Below are 19,070 nucleotides of genomic sequence, written 5' to 3'. Positions count from 1 at the left end.
TACTCTGATGATTTTGATAAATTCCTGTATATACTTGATATTTGAACTTTATTCTTTTTGTGTATATATCATGCCTTCGGGCCCAAATGTATATAATTATGGTATCATCATTTGGGTATCAAGTATATGGGAATTATTTACAGGTAAATTTTAGTCTTCCGCTGATCTGATGAATTGATGTTAGAGTGTGTATGCTGTGGTGGAATACAGTATCTGATGATCCTGGCAGGTTTGGGTTAACCGGTGTTAACTCGGTCACCGCTCCGGTTCAGTGTGAACGGGGTGTGACAAATATTGTCCTCTCACAATAGTTGTGGGTGTTTTAGGTATATTGTAAAAAAAAGAACAGAGATTCTATCATTTAACATGGTGGGCTAACGACAAGGATTGAATTGAAATTTTTTGAATTTTCAAGGGATGTTTTCGATGTTTCAAAAAGCCCAAGGGCTGGCAATGCAATTTATTCTATTTTTTAATTATTTTCATGGGAAAATTCGTAAGAAGTGTGCGTACTTCAATATCTCTCCTCTCTCTTTTTTTGTAACATATGTGGGCCCTTCACCATCCTCATTATGGAAAAGCGATTTTTAATAATGAAAAATCATAGGCTCATATTAGTGGAAATGCACTCTCCCAATTGGAAGCAAAAACACCAGGGATCAAGGAGGAAATCATCCCACGGCTGGATTGGTCTAGGGATGTATACCCTAGTGCTCCCAGCCATTTAATTGTTCCCTGAGCATCATGGAGAGGAGCCTGATCCCCATGCGATACATTTTCCCCCTCTATATATATTATGAAGAATTTTTTTTTTTTGTCCATAAACATAGCCCCTATACAAGCATAGGGCCAATGGAAACGCATACCAAAGCATCAACGGGACATAATTCGGGGTTTATGGGGAGGGCGTAATTTCACCCCTCCCATGTATCATTTTTTTTTTTCTGATATATCATTTTGCTATCGATGGTTGGCTTCACACGTAAGAAGCTAATATATATAAGCAATGTGTAGATCATTTTCCACTTTTTTTCCTCTTTATCAAATCTGTAACCTTCATTAGTCATTACATATGCAAAAAGAAGTTCAGTTGATTAAGTTTATTGTAAGGAAACGAAGTCGTTGCTTTTTCCGTTGCGTAATTATCAATTTTTTTATGAATAAACATAGTCCAAAAATATATATGTTTACTAACATGCCTACTTCGTACAGGAGTGTCCAAGTTAAGATTATTAGGGGAATGAAGATGAACTTTATGGTTTCTTTAATCTAGACAATGGGACAAGTTTTTAGTTTGATATCTGTTTATCAAGTAACTTAGATAGCATGTGAACATTGAAAACTAAAAGAGTGTTTTTTTAATTAGGAAAAATTCTATTACCAAAAAAAAATTTAGAGGAAAGTACATGATTACCTATTTTTTGGTTTCCATTATGAAGCTATCCAACTAAAGCTACAGATCACAAAAAATACCAAAAATCAAGTTTGGGTTTATAAAATTATTCATCAAAAGTTTCAGTTAATAAAAATACCTAAAATTAGGTTTAAGTTTACAAAACTACAAAAAATAGTGATTCTCCTTCATCTTGCTCATACAATCAGCCATACAGGTATTTTTGTTAGTTAAAAACATTGAGCAAATAATTTTGTGAACATAAATTTGATATTGGGTATTTTTGTTAACTGAAACTTAAGATGGTAATTTTGTAATAAAAAGAAATCACGTACACAAAGCAAGATAATTAAAATGTGATTTATTGAAGTTTCCAACATTCTACCGATAAGGCACCATCAGTTTAACCGTATGGTTTCCCTTTCCCTCAGACTATGTTTGGTAACTGAGAATAGAGATGATTTTTTTTTTTTTTGATATAAATATTTAAAAAATTGTTGTGTAATTATTTTTTTTTTGTCTTATTATGTCTTTTCTCTTTTTTTTTTATCTACCAAACATAGCTTTAAAATTTTATTTTATGTTTTTCAATTTTGTTGAGGGCTCATCAGGGACAGGTTTGGAATAAAAGAAATTGGGACCTCCAACTGACACCAATGTTTACAAAAAAGGCGGGGATTATAACTGTAAACGAAGAAGGAGAGACTCAAGGAGGGAGACCAAGAATCGTGCTCATCCACTCGTCCTGTCTACTGTATTTCTCGCCTTGCAATTTTCTCGCACTTCGAGCCCTTCGATCGGTCTCCCTCACCGATTTCAGAACAGACCCCTCAGAAAAGGGAAAAAATAAAAGTTGTAAGGAAAACCCTAGCTCTCTGGTGAATCTGCAGGCAACGAAAGGCCTACATTCATCGATTAACTAGGATAGACACTTAACAGAAACGATCAGACCGGAGTTGCAGATCCCATGAGAAAGCCTGTCTTTCAGTAAGCTTTCCGATTCAGTGCATTAAAGGTCATTTCTGTAGTTGCTTTGTTCAGGTTGGAGAAGATGGGGCTCCGAGGTTGGCGTTAGTTTCGCTCAAGGTGGCGAAGATCTTAACACTTTGTCAGTTGGCATTGGCAATTGTAAAAATAAACTATATGGTCGAATTTCTTTTCTACGGACCGTCAATTGCTTAGAAATCTCGAATTTTGAAGAAAAAGAGGGAGAAATGGTGCTGCCCAGACCTAGAGCAACTTGGAGAAGGTATTAATCCGTTGTCATCAGTTGCTTTTATTTCCTTGGTGAGTTGTTTGGTTTAATTTCTTGGTGGGTATGGTGGTTTTTCGTTAGTGCATTAGGCTAACGGATAGTATTTATCTCGTAGGAAAAACCGTTCCTTTCCGTTGTCCAGTTAGTGTTCATACAGGGAACGGTATGGGAGATTTCAAGTGGATTACGGCGAGAAGGGGTGGGGATTTGTGAAAATTCTACAGCCTTCTGCACCAACAGGATTTGGTTCATCTATCCTCTTGGGTAATACATATTTGTGATTCCAGATTTTCTGAACTCTGCAACTTGGAGGTACCACGAACTTAACAAAAAATTTCCACAAGGAAGCAAATTGTGAAGCAAGCAAGCAAGCCAGCAAGGATTGGCGTTGTTTATGTGATCAATATGAATCAGTTTGCTGGAAGGAGAAAGAAGTTGACAAGATGTTGGAGTAAATAGTGCGATGTATGCCCTCCCGTTACCCAATGTCGAAGAATTGAAATGGGTGTTTAGATGGGATGGGTTGTCATTTCTGGCCAAAGAAAGCTCAATTTCCTGCGGCTGGTTTGCTTTGGCCGAGGATAAGGGGGAAGAAATTCGCTCTGGGTCACCGATTTTTGTTCAAACTAATCTTTGGAGAAGAGTTTCCTTCCAGATTTTTGCAATGCGTTCCGCGGATGATTATTTATGACTTCCAGCCAACCATTGCTGTCATCATCTTCTTGTGATCCAGATCCTTCACCTGTGGAGCCTCCGCCTCCGCCTTTGAATATTGTCTCCTTGAGCTGCTTCTGCCCAGCTACTTCCTTCTCATCTTCCATTTTCGACGATGCTCGAAGGGATTCCTTAGATGCAAAGGATAATGATATTGTCGCTGTTGGAGATACAGATTGTTATGAGAAACCTCTTGATCACACTGATTCTGTTGTGACCTTAGAAAGTTTCTATTCAGCGGAGTCCCAGCGTGTACAACAGTTTCTGTTGGAATGCTCTACGAAGGAAAGGAGGAAGGAAAGGAGGCATCTGGTACCTTGGGGAACAATGGAGCTTCAGGAAAGTCCCACAACACTTGAAAGATCTGGGATATCTCCAGTTCAGGACAGAGTCAGCAAATCTCAGCGGATCCGCCACAAGAGTTTACAATTTGAAGATAATTTATCACCTGAAGAGAATCCAAGATTAATTTATGTTAATGATCCAAAGAAAACAAATGAAAAGTATGAGTTCACAGGGAATGAGATTCGAACCAGCAAGTACACTGTTATCTCATTCCTGCCCAAGAATCTTTTCATCCAGTTCCATCGTGTTGCTTATTTGTATTTTCTAGCTATTGCTGCTCTGAACCAGCTCCCACCTCTTGCTGTTTTTGGAAGAACAGTTTCTCTTTTTCCTCTCCTCTTTGTGGTCAGTGTCACAGCCTTCAAGGATGGCTATGAAGATTGGCGAAGGCACAGATCAGACCAGAAAGAGAACAACCGTGAGGCCCTAATACTTCAATCTGGTCAGTTTAGGCTGAAGAAATGGAAAAAGATACGAGCTGGTGAGGTTGTAAAAATATGTGCCAATGAAACAATCCCATCTGACATGGTTTTGTTAGCGACAAGTGATCCAAGTGGAATAGCTTATATCCAAACAATAAATTTGGATGGTGAATCAAACTTGAAAACAAGGTATGCTCGGCAAGAAACAGCTTCAACTGTTTTTGAAGGGCACACCATTTCAGGGCTTATCAAATGTGAGCAGCCTAACAGGAATATTTATGAGTTTACAGCTAATATGGAGTTTACCGGGCAGATATTTCCCCTCAGCCAATCCAACATCATCTTGCGTGGGTGCCAACTGAAGAACACTGAATGGGTGATTGGTGTTGTTGTATATGCTGGACAGGAGACAAAAGCAATGTTGAACAGTACAGCATCCCCTTCCAAGAGAAGCAGACTAGAAAGCCACATGAATAGGGAAACCATATGGTTGTCGGTTTTTCTTTTTGTCATGTGCTTAGTTGTGGCACTTGGGATGAGTCTGTGGCTTGAACGCCACAGGGTGGAGCTTGATACGTTGCCATACTATCGTAAACGTTACTTTACAAAGGGAAGCAATAATGGGCTTCCAAATAAATTCTATGGGATTGCCATGGAGACGCTTTTCTCATTTTTGAGTTCCATTATAGTGTTTCAGATAATGATTCCAATATCTCTGTATATTACAATGGAGATGGTCCGGTTAGGCCAATCGTATTTCATGATTGAGGATAAGCAAATGTATGATAGTAGCTCCGATTCAAGGTTTCAGTGCAGATCATTGAATATTAATGAGGATCTAGGACAGATACGCTATGTATTTGCTGATAAGACAGGGACACTGACTGAGAACAAAATGGAATTCCAGAGAGCCAGCGTGTATGGGAAGAATTATGGGAGCTCCTCTAACATCACTGATGGTACAATGCCGGAAGCTTCTATTTCAGGTAGAGCCATATTCTCTATTTTTCTCTGAATTGGCCTCTCCCAGTTTTTATTGTGAATAAATTATATTCTAATGTCAGCTTGTTATGACTTGAAAATTTGACATAATACCTGCTGTTGAGTGAGATAATAGGACTGTCATTATGATTTTCCTTCGCAAATTTATGGGATTGGATCATGTCTTCACATTTTTGCATCTGTGAGTGCTCTTAGAGTGATGGAATTGTTAAATGGAAAAGTTATACATTTGTACTAAAAACCATGTATCAAGATGCAATATTCCACTCAAGGAAAATATGACCTCTCATTTATCATTTTGTAAGGTGTGCAATGGGTTTTCTTTAATAGAGAAAACATTTCCAAGGATTATCTTAAATTTCGTTACATTTGTAAAGATCAATATGTAGGTAGTCATTTAATATTGGCAATGAGATCATCTTCCTTCCCTATATTAGAAATCAATCGTTCTTACTTTAGAGATGTTCAATTGACATATGGTTTTGATCCTGCTGTCTGGCCTTGCTCAAAGGATGCACTAGATCTATGCTTGTCAGCAGTCTCAGTATTTGGGTGCTGATTTTGCATTCATGGTGCCCAGCACATTAAGCATACTAGACTCACTTGAGATGTACAACAAGGAATATTATTTTGGTATCACTTTAATTGGACAGCGATAGATCTTGTTGCTATTATTAGTGCTTTTTTTCTTGTTCTTTTTGAATTTTTATAATAATTATGTTTATCTTAGTTATGATGAATTCGCCAGTAGGTGATGCATTCCAGTGAAGCATCACTTTACACTTTTTCATTTAAGAAGAGTAAAATGTCCCCTTCCCCACTTGTAAGGTTTAAAAAAAAAAAAAAAAGTTAGCTGAAACTTCATAACATCTCCTTGGATAATCAATTAACATAGACAACTGGATCATCACTCTTGCCTTTACATTTCAGAAAGTAATTGTTTTTCCTGGTGAGATTTGAGATTTTCAAGGATAACATATTGTTTTGGTTTATGCTTGTCATTATTATTACACTTGTACCGTTATACATGGCATCGGTAATGTAAAACTAGAATCACAAGTGATCCTAATTCCAGGCAGGATCTCAAAATCTGGCTGAATAGGGAGAAATTCCAGAACTCACAAACCGTGGCTTAGATGGAGCTCAAACTGGGAGTCGATGAAGGTCTTATATGGGTCAACAAACCCTGAAAAGATGAGACAATTCCGATGGTTGAATTGAGAGATAGACTGTCGACATGAATTAGGATACTTTATGGAAGTTCTGCAGGACAGTAGCTACAGACCTTGGTTGGTCTCCCTCAAAACCGTGACAATAAGACTGAAATAGGAACATGAAATTAGAAACTTACTTGGAATCCGAAATTAGGCTGCCTTCAAGCTGGTCTTTTGATGAAACTTATGAGCTTCAACAAGCTTATTTTGATCACTCAAACACTCTCTCACAGCTCCGGTTTTGGGTATCACGCAACAAACAATTAAAAGGAAAATAAAGAAAATAAAGAGAATTGATGGAAGGGTTGAGAAGGGGGAGAAGAATTAGTGAATGTGCATCTCACTCCTCATGGTAATAGCTATCTCAACCATGAGTAAACACTCAATTTTCATAAACTTCATTCTTTTTTTTTCATTATGATCAATGGGCTTTAAATAACCTTACAGATCTTGGACACAAAGAAATAACAAAAAAGGAAACCAAGCTTAACAAAATTAGAAACTAACAATTGATTTCAAAAAGGAAACTAACCTAAGTTACAAAATAAAAAGTTCTTTGACTAATAAAATACGAAACTAACTAGCTCACTAAGAAATAGAAACTAACTAAAGTGACCTAAATAGGAAACTAGGAATAGAAGATTTTGACATAAAGTACTGTTCAAGTGGACAGTGTCACATAACTCGTGTTATTGTTCACGGGAACAGTGTTCTCTTACTCTTGTTTTTCTCTTCATCTTCAAGCTTTGATCTACATCAATCGGTCTCAGGTATTGAGATGTTGACTGCACTGAAGGCAATGGGACAATGCATAAAGTATTAAAGCTAACACTTTTTTGTGATGTGCAGAAATGAAAATTTTATTATTAGTTAGTGCTATTGTTCATAATTAATAGATGGGCTCTTGGTTCTTGCAAATCCCACCTAGGAAGGGCTTCCTTCGGGGTGTATCCCAAGGGCCCCTGCTCACATATCAAATGTCAACTTGAACATATTTTGCCGAGTGGCAAAGTGGAGCTTTGAAAAATTGAGTAGGGAGAGTTCGCAATAATGGCCAGAGTACCAGTAGGCATGCTTGACATACACAGGGATGCATTGGTATCTGATTGAATTGACTCCGAAATTTGACATGTTGCTAGTCTAGACCATCTCCTCTCTAACCAACAATTGGAATGTCCATGTGGCAACATTTGAGAAGGCTATTTAAAAGCTAGATAATTTTTATAAGAAATAATCAGTATTCCTGTTGTAATATAATTATGATCGATTGTATGCATATTATGTGATAATGAGTTATCAAGTAGTTTTTTATTATTTCCATGTTCTATGGAGGTCTTGGGATGATAGTTGTCATGGAGACAAAGTGAACCAAGGCGTTGAAGGGCTGCCTAAGCGCTTAGGCTTAGGTGACAAGTAGCCCACCTTAAGGCGAACAAGGCGACCAAGTGTTATTCGTTTGTTTTCCTTTTTTCTAACATTATTTTGTATGCTATGTATACCTTGTATCATAAAAAATCAACATTAAGCCACATTAAGTCATAAGAAATCAACATTAGTCCACATCAAATCATAAAAAATTAACATTAAACCACATCAAATCATCAAAAATCAATATGAAGCCACATCAAGTCATCAAAAATCAACATTTGGCCACATCAAATCATAAAAAATTAACATTAAGTCACATTAAGTCATAAAAAATCAAAATTAAGAAATATGTTGTTGTTATATAACAACTTTGAACGGTCAAATGGTTTTATTTTTACATGATCATTTTGTATTAGATAGAGCACAAAACCAGCTTTCCAACAAGTCTAAGATTACTTAAGTTTGAGTTTTAATGACAAAGCTATGTTCCGGACGAACTTATTTTAAAGTACACGAATGCTGTTAAAATCGCCTAATTGAAAATAAAATTTTATGGATATCAAAACAAAAGATTATTTTACTGGACATTTGGTTTTTAGCAATGATTTACCATGATAAGATTCATGAAATTTTCAAAATTGAGAAAAAACCGCAGCATTTGAAAGTTGAAATCGCCCGTACAACAAAAAATTCAGTTTTTGTTCTTGCATTGGGGCGTTGATTTCTTATCCTTTAAGAATTTGATTTTAAACCATTTTTATTGGATTCAAATAGGAAAGGTTTTTGCTTATTTATGACTAATATCTTAAGTAAATGAAATAACAAACATAAAAACATTTACTTAAATAATATTTGGCATAAATAAGTATTGTTCGTTGCAGTAAGGCAATCGTCACCCAGGCTCCAACGAGGCCACGTGGACGCCTAGTCATCGCTTGGGCAACGCCTTAACAACTATACTTGGGATGTCCCAACGAGGAGGAGTGATCAGATCTAGATGAAGGGAGCTAAAAGAGCTAGGGGTAGGCCTAAAATGACCATAGGTGATGTTGTAAAGGACATGTAGAGGCTAGGTCTTGACTCTAGTATGACCTTATACAGGGGGAGTTTGGATGGCAAAGATCCATGTAGCCGACCGTTTTTAGGTGGGTTGTTCCTGTGGTGTTGCTTTGTTTCTTTCCTTTTATTTTTTAACCCTCTCGCGGATCCATGTATCCGACCCCATTTAGTTGAGAAAAGGCTGAGTTGTTGTTGTTGTGTATTTATATTTCACTGATATAATATGATACGGTCCGCAACAACACAAATTTTTTTTTTTGCCATGATTTAAACACTGTTTGGCTGAAATTTTACGTGTGCATTGAGGACGGCTGGACCTCCCCGTGCACCAGATGTGGGTGTTAGGAAAGGTGCCTTGTGGCTGTTATTAAGTAGGCTATTGTTCTACACTTCTCTATGAATATTTTAGGATGCAGGTGAATACAATTTTTTTTTTTTTGGTTGTGGTTTAAACACTTGGCTTTGAATTAGGCATTGCATCAGGATGAGGATGTTTGCTGGAACTTCTTGTGAGCACATCATTTAGCAAATAGGAGAGGTGTGCTTGTGTATTTCATTAAAATGACAATTTGATTGTTAATTGTAATCATTTACCAGTAAGATGGTTCAGAACTGCACCGATGTTTTACCCTTCTAGGAGATTAAATAATTGTAAGATGCCTATAATACAACATTAGTTTGAAATACTTGAGTTGATCTTTTTCGGTACTGTTGAAGCTATTACAGAATGCATATTCTTATGCATAAACTATATACATTTTCTTTCATTTTTATAGTCCATTCTTCACTCCTGTTATTACCATTTTATGAATTACTGTTATCATGCATGACATGTTATCCGTTTTGGGGTCATTGGTAATGAGAAGAATCTGGATCCTCTGCTGCAACTTGTGTTGCCTCCTCATAGCTGTCCCCATACATTTGTGAGAAAGAGCATCATATGGTCGTTTGGTCACTTGGTGAATACCCATCTCCAATGTTATTCCTGCAGATGCGCTTTCCTGTCCTCTTCAGGGAGGCAGCTGGCTGAAGTGGTGGCAGAGGTTCTTGATGAGTAGAAAACTTGCATTACAGTGCATGTTTTTCAAATGTTAGCAAACTTTGTGTTTTGAGGCTGTCATTTTTCTTGATTTGTTGCAGCCGGAACTGCTGGAAAGAGATGGAAGCTTAAACATGAGATCGTCCCTGATACTGAACTTGTGAAATTGTTGCATAAAGACTTAGATGGAAATGAGAGAGTGGCTGCACACGAGTTTTTCCTTACTCTGGCAGCTTGTAATACTGTCATCCCAATCCTTCAACACAGGTCTAGTTGTGCAAGGAGTCACTTACATGAAAAACTTGAAGATATTGACTATCAGGGTGAATCTCCTGATGAGCAAGCTTTAGTTGCTGCAGCCGCAGCCTATGGTTACACTCTTATTGAGCGTACTTCTGGGCACATTGTGATTGATGTCAATGGTGAGAAACTGAGGTAGAGTGCCTTATCACACATTTTCTTTTGGGGGGATCATGGACCTGTCTGTCATTTGTTACCCATCACAACTGTGGAACTTGAGTTGAGTATTAGAATGGGGAAGGGTTCAACCTGTCTTTCCTAGTCAATTGGAAAAAGACACCTACATCTTGTAACTCTGCTGCCTTTGATATGGTTTTGTAGTTGATCGCACCATTCTAGTGTGATCATATTTCTCATGCTTGCGAATCTATTTCTCCCTTAATAACCTTCATAGTTGTGGTTGTGCTGTTGTAATGATGTGGTTTTCATATTCAATACAGGTTGGATGTGTTAGGCCTGCATGAATTTGATAGTGTGCGCAAGAGGATGTCAGTCATCATAAGATTTCCTAACAATGCTGTAAAGGTTTTGGCGAAAGGCGCTGATTCTTCAATGCTTGGTATTTTAGCAAAACCAATTGATGAGGTTGATCATGGGGCCAATGTACAAAATGCAACACAGAGTCATTTGACTGAATATTCATCACAAGGTTTGCGCACACTTGTTCTTGCTGCAAGGGATCTTACTGCTGCAGAGTTTGAGGAGTGGCAACACAGGTATGAGGAGGCAAGCACTTCGTTGACTGAGAGATCAACAAAGCTACGTCAAACTGCAGCTCTTATTGAATGTAATTTAAATCTTCTTGGGGCCACTGGAATTGAAGACAAACTGCAAGATGGTGTTCCAGAAACCATTGAGTCCCTTCGGCAAGCAGGAATCAAAGTCTGGGTTCTTACTGGAGATAAGCAAGAGACTGCAATTTCAATTGGTCTCTCATGCAAACTCTTGACCCCGGATATGCAGAGGATTGTAATCAATGGTAGTTCTGAAGATGAATGCAGACGTCTTTTGGCTGATGCTAAATCCAGCTGTGGTGTGAAATCAGAAAAATTGAAGAATAAGGATCTGAAACATAAAAAGAACGCTGAAAATGAATATCTTGAGATTCCTGATGACACAATAACTTCCAGTGTATCACAGTGGCATGCAGGGAAAGCGGTAGGAATGAAAAGTGCTCCACCAGCTCTGGTAATTGATGGGAACAGCCTTGTGTATATCTTGGAGAAAGATCTGGAACCCGAGGCATGAATCTTCTCTGTTTTAATTAAGATATCTCAATTAAAACTTATATGTTGTGAAGCTCTATATTGCAAATATTTTTTATTTTATGCGATATCCAGTCATTGTTTCTTGTATTTTTGTAGGTGCATGGGATTCTGTACATATTTTCCATTCATATTTGAAGTTGTCTTACATGTTAAATGTTCTTTTCTCAGCTTTTTGATCTGGCAATTGCCTGTAAGGTTGTGCTTTGCTGTCGTGTTGCACCTCTGCAAAAAGCTGGGGTTGTTGATCTCATTAAAAGCCGGACTGATGACATGACATTGGCTATTGGAGATGGTGAGTTTTTTATCATGACTTTTTTTTTTTTTTGGGGGGGGGGGTTTTGGGAATGGGGAGGGGCTGGCTGGAGCAATTTCTGTCGGAATTTTTATATGTTATCCTTGTGCTTCATTGGCTATTCAGATTTTATTTTTTTTGGTTGATTCCATATGAATTTATCCTCATTAGTTAGTTGATAGAGTGGAATTAGAAGAGGATTTATGTGGTCGACCCTACTTGTTGGACTTGGTTTAAGGTCGTGGTTGATTTGACTTGAGATCCTCCTAGATAGTGGTGCAGCACATGGCATTAGTGTCGTCTTTTTTTTTCTTCTGAACATAATGTTCTGGTAAATACTGAATTTCTTCTTTAGAACTTATCATTTGTATGCAGTCTTATTTTCTGCTGACCAGGAACATCTGTGGCAGGGGCTAATGATGTTTCAATGATCCAAATGGCGGACGTTGGGGTTGGGATATGTGGTCAGGAAGGACGACAAGCAGTGATGGCATCAGACTTTGCTATGGGGCAATTTCGATTTCTTAAAAGATTGCTACTTGTGCATGGACACTGGAACTATCAGCGTGTTGGTTACTTGGTTCTGTACAACTTCTACCGCAATGCTGTATTTGTATTGATGCTGTTCTGGTATGTTATCTTTTCCATCTGTATACATAGTCTTTCACATTTTGACATTTCCAGGACTGGAAATCTCCACAACTGCGGGGTAGGTGCTTTGTGGAGTCGTAAGCTTTTAATGCAAACTGAGATCCCAAAAGGTTGGGAATCTCAGATGCAGACAGCTCCCCAGGTCGACTAATGCGTGCGACAATTAACTAATTAAGTAATGACAGGATGATAGTGAACAGATTCAACAATAGAATCGAGTAGTTGACAGAAGGAGATGGTTCTGACTTTTGATGGGGTTCACAGCTCACACTGCTGGTTTCAGAATCAGGGGAAATATTCTTTAGCTAAGCAAGGTTTTAGTAGAATTATGGACAGATCTAAATCCAGCACAGTTCCAACAGTGGTTATGAGGGTTACTAACAGAGAACTGGATCTGAAATAAGGGTCTATAATAGACAGATTTAAGGAGAACTAACAGAATTAGATTGGAGGCTAACCTGATAGCAGAATATAGATTATAGATCCAGATCTGTGACAGAGAGGAGAAGCTTCTGGGACCTTCATTAGTGACACTTCTGCAACAGTAGCAAAGAAAAGAAAAAGGCAGGGTCTTGGTGGGAAGAGGAGGAGGAATAATTATAGGGATAAAGAAGAAGAAGAGAGAAGAAATATGAGTGAGAAGTAAGGGGGAGGCTGAACAGTGCTGAGAGAGAGGCCAACTCAACTTTCAAAAGAGAACTCAAATTCTTTTCGTTCACCTAAATTCGTGTAGTATTACAACCCTATTTATAAAGACAAAAGAAAAAAAACTGACTTTAGGAATCTTAAATCAAATAAACAACTATCCCTCCAAGTAACCTAAACAAAAACTAACTTAAACTGACAAAAGACTTTCCTTTAGAAGACTCCAAACAACAAAAACTACTGACAGACAATATGACAAATTACTTAAGTAAAAACGACTCTTTCTAGACTAAACAACACATGGGACCTGTGCAATCTCATCTATATACTTAATACCGTGTACAGAATTAAGACCCCAAATATGGGCTTATAAAAGAGGCCCATTACATCTATAAACCCAAAATAAGAAGTCCAAGGCCCATAAATCCCATCCATGGGCCAAGATAAGGTTTTTATAGGCCCTATTGAACAATCTTAACTACATCAGCTTTAGGCTAAAGGTATTTGAAGCCGATTTTTTTTTTTTTTATGATAGGTAGGGAGGGAATGTAGATAACAGCCAGGAGGCTCGAACTCAAGACCTCCTGGTGAGCATGGACATTTTACGTACCATAGCTCACCAACTGCACTAGGCAGTTGTTATTTGAATTTGAATTTAGGACACAGGAAACTTGGTCCTGAATACTGAGCGATAGTATGTCCATCTATTTATCCATAGAAATTGTTTATTATATCCTTCCTATTTTCATATGTTAGTAACCTCATTTGTATGTAAATTTCAAAATTTCACCACAAGCAGATCCATCCTATCCATAATCCATATGATGATGGATGCCTTTTGGATTAGCCATGTGTATAATGCACTTTTCCATCTCAAGCCTACCTTCCATATATTTTACATTTTCCCTATGAATTGTAACCCCTGGCCCAAGGCCAAGGCGATGGCCAGTTGCCTTGTTGCATAGGCATGCATATTATTAAGTTTGAGCCCCAACTCCCTAATGGGATTTGCATCTAAATCCACACTGAAAAAACAGCAGCATACAAGAACTTACCTGTTGGGCTGCACCATTGGCCGGCACAGGAGTCACCAGAAGTTAGCCCTGAAGGTTTTGGATTCCTCGATCTCTTCAGCTATTCTCTCTTCTTCTTCTTCTTCTCCCTTTTTCCTTTTTTATTTGGCAAACATGCATGATCCATATCATGACGGTGTACCTAAGCTTTGTACACACATGAGGCACCAATCAAAATGTCAGAAAATACATCAGTCTTGTATAACACAAAATAATTAAAAAAAAAAAAAAAGGTAAAATACACAAAGGTGTCTACCTAGGTCATAAGCCTGGTCAAGGCAGATAAGGTGATGCCTTGTCAACCAAGGTGGGTGACTTTTATAAACAGAGAGAGGCGTGAGCACACCTTGTACCTGTATAAAGGCCTTGGATCCTTGGCAACACCTTGGACAACTATGGTGGCACACTGACGCATACCAGATTTTGCTGAGCCCTCTGATCCCTGCTTCTGCTTTTCTATTTCTCGTTGTTCTTTTCCTGAGTTATTGAAAATGCACAACTATGTTGAGTGTTGGATTGTTCTGAGTCCACCTGTAACAGATGCATGATTCTGCCCATTTTTCCAATTTCTTGTTCCATCGTCTCTAGAGTCAGGTTGCTCTGAATTGTGAATATGAACAAAATCTTGGTCTGGTACCACCCTGATGATTGTTGGCCAATTGAAATTTAGATTGTCTAAGTGAGTAAATGAACAGTATGACTCTAGGTGGTTGGATGTAGAGTTCTCAGTATGGGGGAAGCCATTCCCATATGGACAGATTATCTGCCACGTGGCAGTATTTTTTTTTTTATGCCTGAACTTGTGCCTTTGTTCATTTCAGATCAATCAAACTTTACATATCAATGTAGTGCTTGGAAAATTGTGAGACAAGTCAATTTTGCTAGGACTGTTGTAGAACAGGGTCCCCGTTAATAGCAAGAGGAAAAGCCTTGTACTATTGGGAATTTCTTTCTACAAATAGTTTAGAATGTTCAAATCATTCAGTTGGCATGGAAAAATAGCCCGCCCATGTGGCCTTGTGGGAATGGTTTCCCAGACTGTCCATTTAGATATCTATTTCCATTTTTCTTTTCTTTTTTTAACAAAGAAAAGACCAATAGCATCTTGCTTAATGTAGTTTAAAAGTGACTTAAGTGTTTATTTTGCCATATTTTGAGTTCCTTAAACAATTTTTGCTATTGATTTTAAGGTTTCCGTTTCAAATTTTGCAACGTTATGCATCCAACCAGACAGAGTCTAAGTGGAACATATTGCACACTTTTTTCTTTTCTTTTTTCTGGAGTTTGGGTAACTAAATTTTGTTATGTTGGAAGTTTGTTGTTCACCAGCTTGGTAACAATGCAACATTGTATTCTCATCTTTTAACTTTAGATTTTATTGGTCAAATTTTGGCTCCAGTTAGTTTACGTTGGTTCACCTTTCTTTGCAGGTATATATTGTGCACAGCATTTTCAACAACTTCTGCGTTAACAGATTTGAGTAGTATGTTATATTCTCTTCTCTATACTTCTGTCCCTACCATTGTTGTTGGTATTCTGGACGAGGATTTAAGTCATAAAACACTACTCCAGCATCCAAAGCTTTATGGAGCAGGGCATAGACAAGAGAGTTACAATACGCACCTCTTCTGGATTACAATGATAGATACTCTTTGGCAGAGTCTTGTTCTTTTTTATATACCAGTTTGCATCTATAAGGAGAGTACAGTTGATGTCTGGAGTATTGGCAGTCTATGGACAGTTACGGTTGTTGTTCTTGTGAATATTCACTTGGCGATGGACATAAATCGTTGGATCTCGATCACTCATATTGCAACTTGGGGTTCTATAGCCATTGCATGTGTTTGTATGGTGATATTGGATTCCATACCAATATTTCCTAATTACTGGTTAGTCTGATGGCTTTATGTAGTCATTGATTTGTACTTGAACCATCTTTGTGGTTCCTAAATATTCCCTCTTTTGCAGGACAATTTACCATCTTGTGAATTCAGCGACCTATTGGCTCGCCATCATTCTTACAATTACCATAGCATTGCTCCCCCGATTTCTTTACAAAGCTATACATCAGTTTTATTGGCCTTCAGATACTCAGATAGCTAGAGAAGCTGAAATACTGAGGAAATGGCCTCATCATCTGAGGCCAAAACCAGATCAAGGTTCAAGTTAGCAAGTTTGTTGCTTTCTTGTAGAAGAATTTCAATCCTGCATGGTTCAAATTAACCACATAATTTGTTCTTTAAGGAGCTTATCCTGAGGATGTCCACGGGTAAGGTTATGTTTCTATTTTTTTTGTTTGGTAAAATTTGTAGTCTCAAATTTCAAATGTAGGCTCACATTCATATTCTTGGATTCTTACAAAAAATATTCATTTACCGTAAATGATCCCAAACTGGACGTGATTATTTGGATTGAGACTGGTACAGATGCTGATTTTCTTTCATGATACTTGGGTAAGCATTTGCTTTGGTTCTTGCAAGTGTTGTAAATGATCCCTACAAAAATGAAGTGATTTTTAGAACTAAGGAAATCTTTTGAAAATCACTTCAGAGAATCGAACTTACATGCTTCAGATAATAAAAAAATAATTAAAAAAAAAAACCCGTGGAATCACTCTGGAGAAGTTTTGTGACCATGCCAACTGGGTCTGATGTGTGTACTTTGAGCAACAAAGAGGTGGTGCATATTTGGGAGAGCTTATCTCAAGTCTCAACCAGACTATGTGCGAGAAGCAGAAGTTGAGAAACGAACTCGCCCCTGTTTTGAAGAATCTCCTCATTATGAGTTTAAGATTCCAAACAAAATAATTTTATTGGACATAGATATAAGCTGGAGAAGTTCCCCCAGGCATGTTAATGGTACTGCTGTCAAAAAGGCCTATTTCAGTCAAAACATTCTTGGGGTATTTATGCAGAGAAATAAAACAACATTGAGTAGGTGTTTCTGAAACAAATAGAAGCCTGAGGAATTCCTACCTTGCTTTTGGATGACCTACCAATATGATCTTGGTGAAATTGTTGTCTGCAACTTGTTTTTATTCGATAATACCATGGTTATAATAGACCCAGGATTGTGTTTAAACTGTCTGTATTAATGTTTCAATATTTATTGACTGTTCTACTTAATGAACTGTGATTTTCTTGAATTGCGATTTGATATTGCTGAGTCCACCCCACACCCCCACCAAGGAAAAACAAAGTGATTTTGTGCATTCAACATAGACAGTGAACATGGTTTGTGCAATCCCTACAAATTGGGTTTCTTGTAAAACTAATAACATGCATGGTGATCAACCCATGGTTCACAGGTCAAGCAGTATTCTTTTGCTATAGATGGTAGCATTACTGTCAGTTTGCTAGAGTTCAACATCTCTCTCTCCCTCACTCTCTGGAGTCTTTCCCCTACCCTTAGGACAGATCATTTATTGTTTACGCATGCAAGCATTTGTTCCTCTATTGAGTTCTGGCATCCGGACTTGGGGTCTTTTCCTACACAAGCTCTACCCAACCCACATCTGCACTTGCAGATGGGCCTTGAAAAGTGTGAAAATTAATTGAGTGAAATTTTAGGCCCCATTTGTAGAAAAACAGCTTCATCCAGTTTCAGTGCCCTGGAGAACCAACTGAACAAACAGTCAGGAGGTTCATACAGTTAAGTAGTAATCCCCTTTCATTGGTGCTAACATTTCTCAAGGTGTTCTAATATTTGCAACTTGTTGAGTTCCCCCCCACCCCACAAACTTTTTTTTTGGGGTTGGGGGGGGGGGGGGGGGTGTTGTAAAGTTTTTGGGTTTCTGTTGAGTACTCCACTTTGACTACTTGAGTCTTTACTGATTTATCGGTTCTTATATTAACAGATGGGTTGCTCATGCTGTCAAGCACAGAGGAAGGACAAATGAAAGCTGGGTGATGTTTATACTGCAATGGGGAAAAAAGACTCAGCTAAGGAGCAAGGTCTTGCAGGAAATGGTGCTAATGGCGAAACGAAGCAGAGCGTGGAGAATGTTTGAACTACCTGATCTTGCACGGTAATGAAGGGTAGAGGGTTGCATAATGGCTGTCTGGTTGGGCCTTGGGGGTTTTTGTAAGGAAACCACGGGCTTGAAAAAAATGGCAAGCAGGTGGAAGTATATATACATAATTTGTGATTAGATGACCAGTGTTTCTGTTTTCTTCCCTTCAACATTGAAATGGATGTCAAAAGACTCCAGATTTGCAGTGATTAGATCCAGATAGTGGCACACGTTGTACATTACTGCTATGGTCGTGGATTCACTGCTTGACAAGTCACATTGGCTGATATTAACCATGAATTGTAGATTCTTTACCCCTGTATTTCTCATAGGAACCAGTTTGCATGCTCGGACATGTATGAAACACAGTCAAAACATTTCAGCCGTTGGATAGGTGCACAAGAATTGAGTATTTCTATTGAACGGCTGAAGTGTTGACCGTGATCATACACGGCTGTGTATGAAACCTTTTGTCTTTCTAATAAATTGGTTTTATTGTATTTTCTATTTAGACTTGGAACATGGAAGTGAAGTTTACTTGGCTAGTTTGAGTAAGCTCCAGGAAGCTAATATAAAATTAAAAAATGCCAACCTCAGATCCTGTGATATCACACTCCATTCACTTGCAATAAATCTTATTTTTTTATTTTTAGAGGGAGGGTTTTTTGTGGAAGTGGCACAGTCCATCTATGATATATGAGATGGTTTCATACATAGGAAGGTAACGAGATCATCTTAAAACCTTGCTCTGGGGAGGTAATATATCATTTTTGTTATTTCTTCTAGGAAGCAGATGGAGAGACAAAACATCCTTTATTTTATTTCTTCTGGGAAGCGGGAACTTAATATAAAAGTAGGTGTTGGGGAGTCGACCAGTTGGGCCCATAGTTAGCAAATTCGGATTCGGGAATTATTCGGACGGAGAATTATTCGGAATAATTCGGACGATTAATTTAAGGATTCGGTCAAAAAAGCAGTCAAAAAAGCTTATTGGGTTTTTTTTTTTTTTTTTTTTTTT

General features: G+C 38.0%; 1 protein-coding gene across 2 annotated transcripts; it reads left to right on the top strand.

Annotated features, from left to right (window-relative positions):
- Nucleotides 1-2,099: 2,099 nt before the first annotated feature.
- Nucleotides 2,100-18,366, top strand: LOC122058199 (phospholipid-transporting ATPase 1-like). 2 transcript variants are annotated; one of them, XM_042620756.1, is made up of 9 exons: nt 2,100-2,642; nt 2,764-5,115; nt 9,913-10,246; nt 10,552-11,353; nt 11,548-11,671; nt 12,082-12,301; nt 15,471-15,929; nt 16,009-16,309; nt 17,897-18,366. In XM_042620756.1, the coding sequence occupies exons 2-8, from the start codon at nt 3,336-3,338 to the stop codon at nt 16,208-16,210; spliced, it is 3,921 nt and encodes a 1,306-aa protein (XP_042476690.1). In that variant the 5' UTR covers nt 2,100-2,642; nt 2,764-3,335; the 3' UTR covers nt 16,211-16,309; nt 17,897-18,366. The 2 variants fall into 2 exon arrangements, with proteins under 2 accessions (XP_042476690.1, XP_042476691.1); XM_042620757.1 differs by having other exon boundaries at nt 2,100-2,680.
- The last annotated feature ends 704 nt before the right edge of the window (nt 18,367-19,070 follow it).

Source organism: Macadamia integrifolia, chromosome 12 (assembly GCF_013358625.1).
Source record: "Macadamia integrifolia cultivar HAES 741 chromosome 12, SCU_Mint_v3, whole genome shotgun sequence".
Lineage (NCBI taxonomy): Eukaryota > Viridiplantae > Streptophyta > Magnoliopsida > Proteales > Proteaceae > Macadamia > Macadamia integrifolia.
The sequence above is the reverse complement of the archived record's forward strand: the minus strand, read 5'-3'. Positions and strand labels throughout refer to the sequence as shown.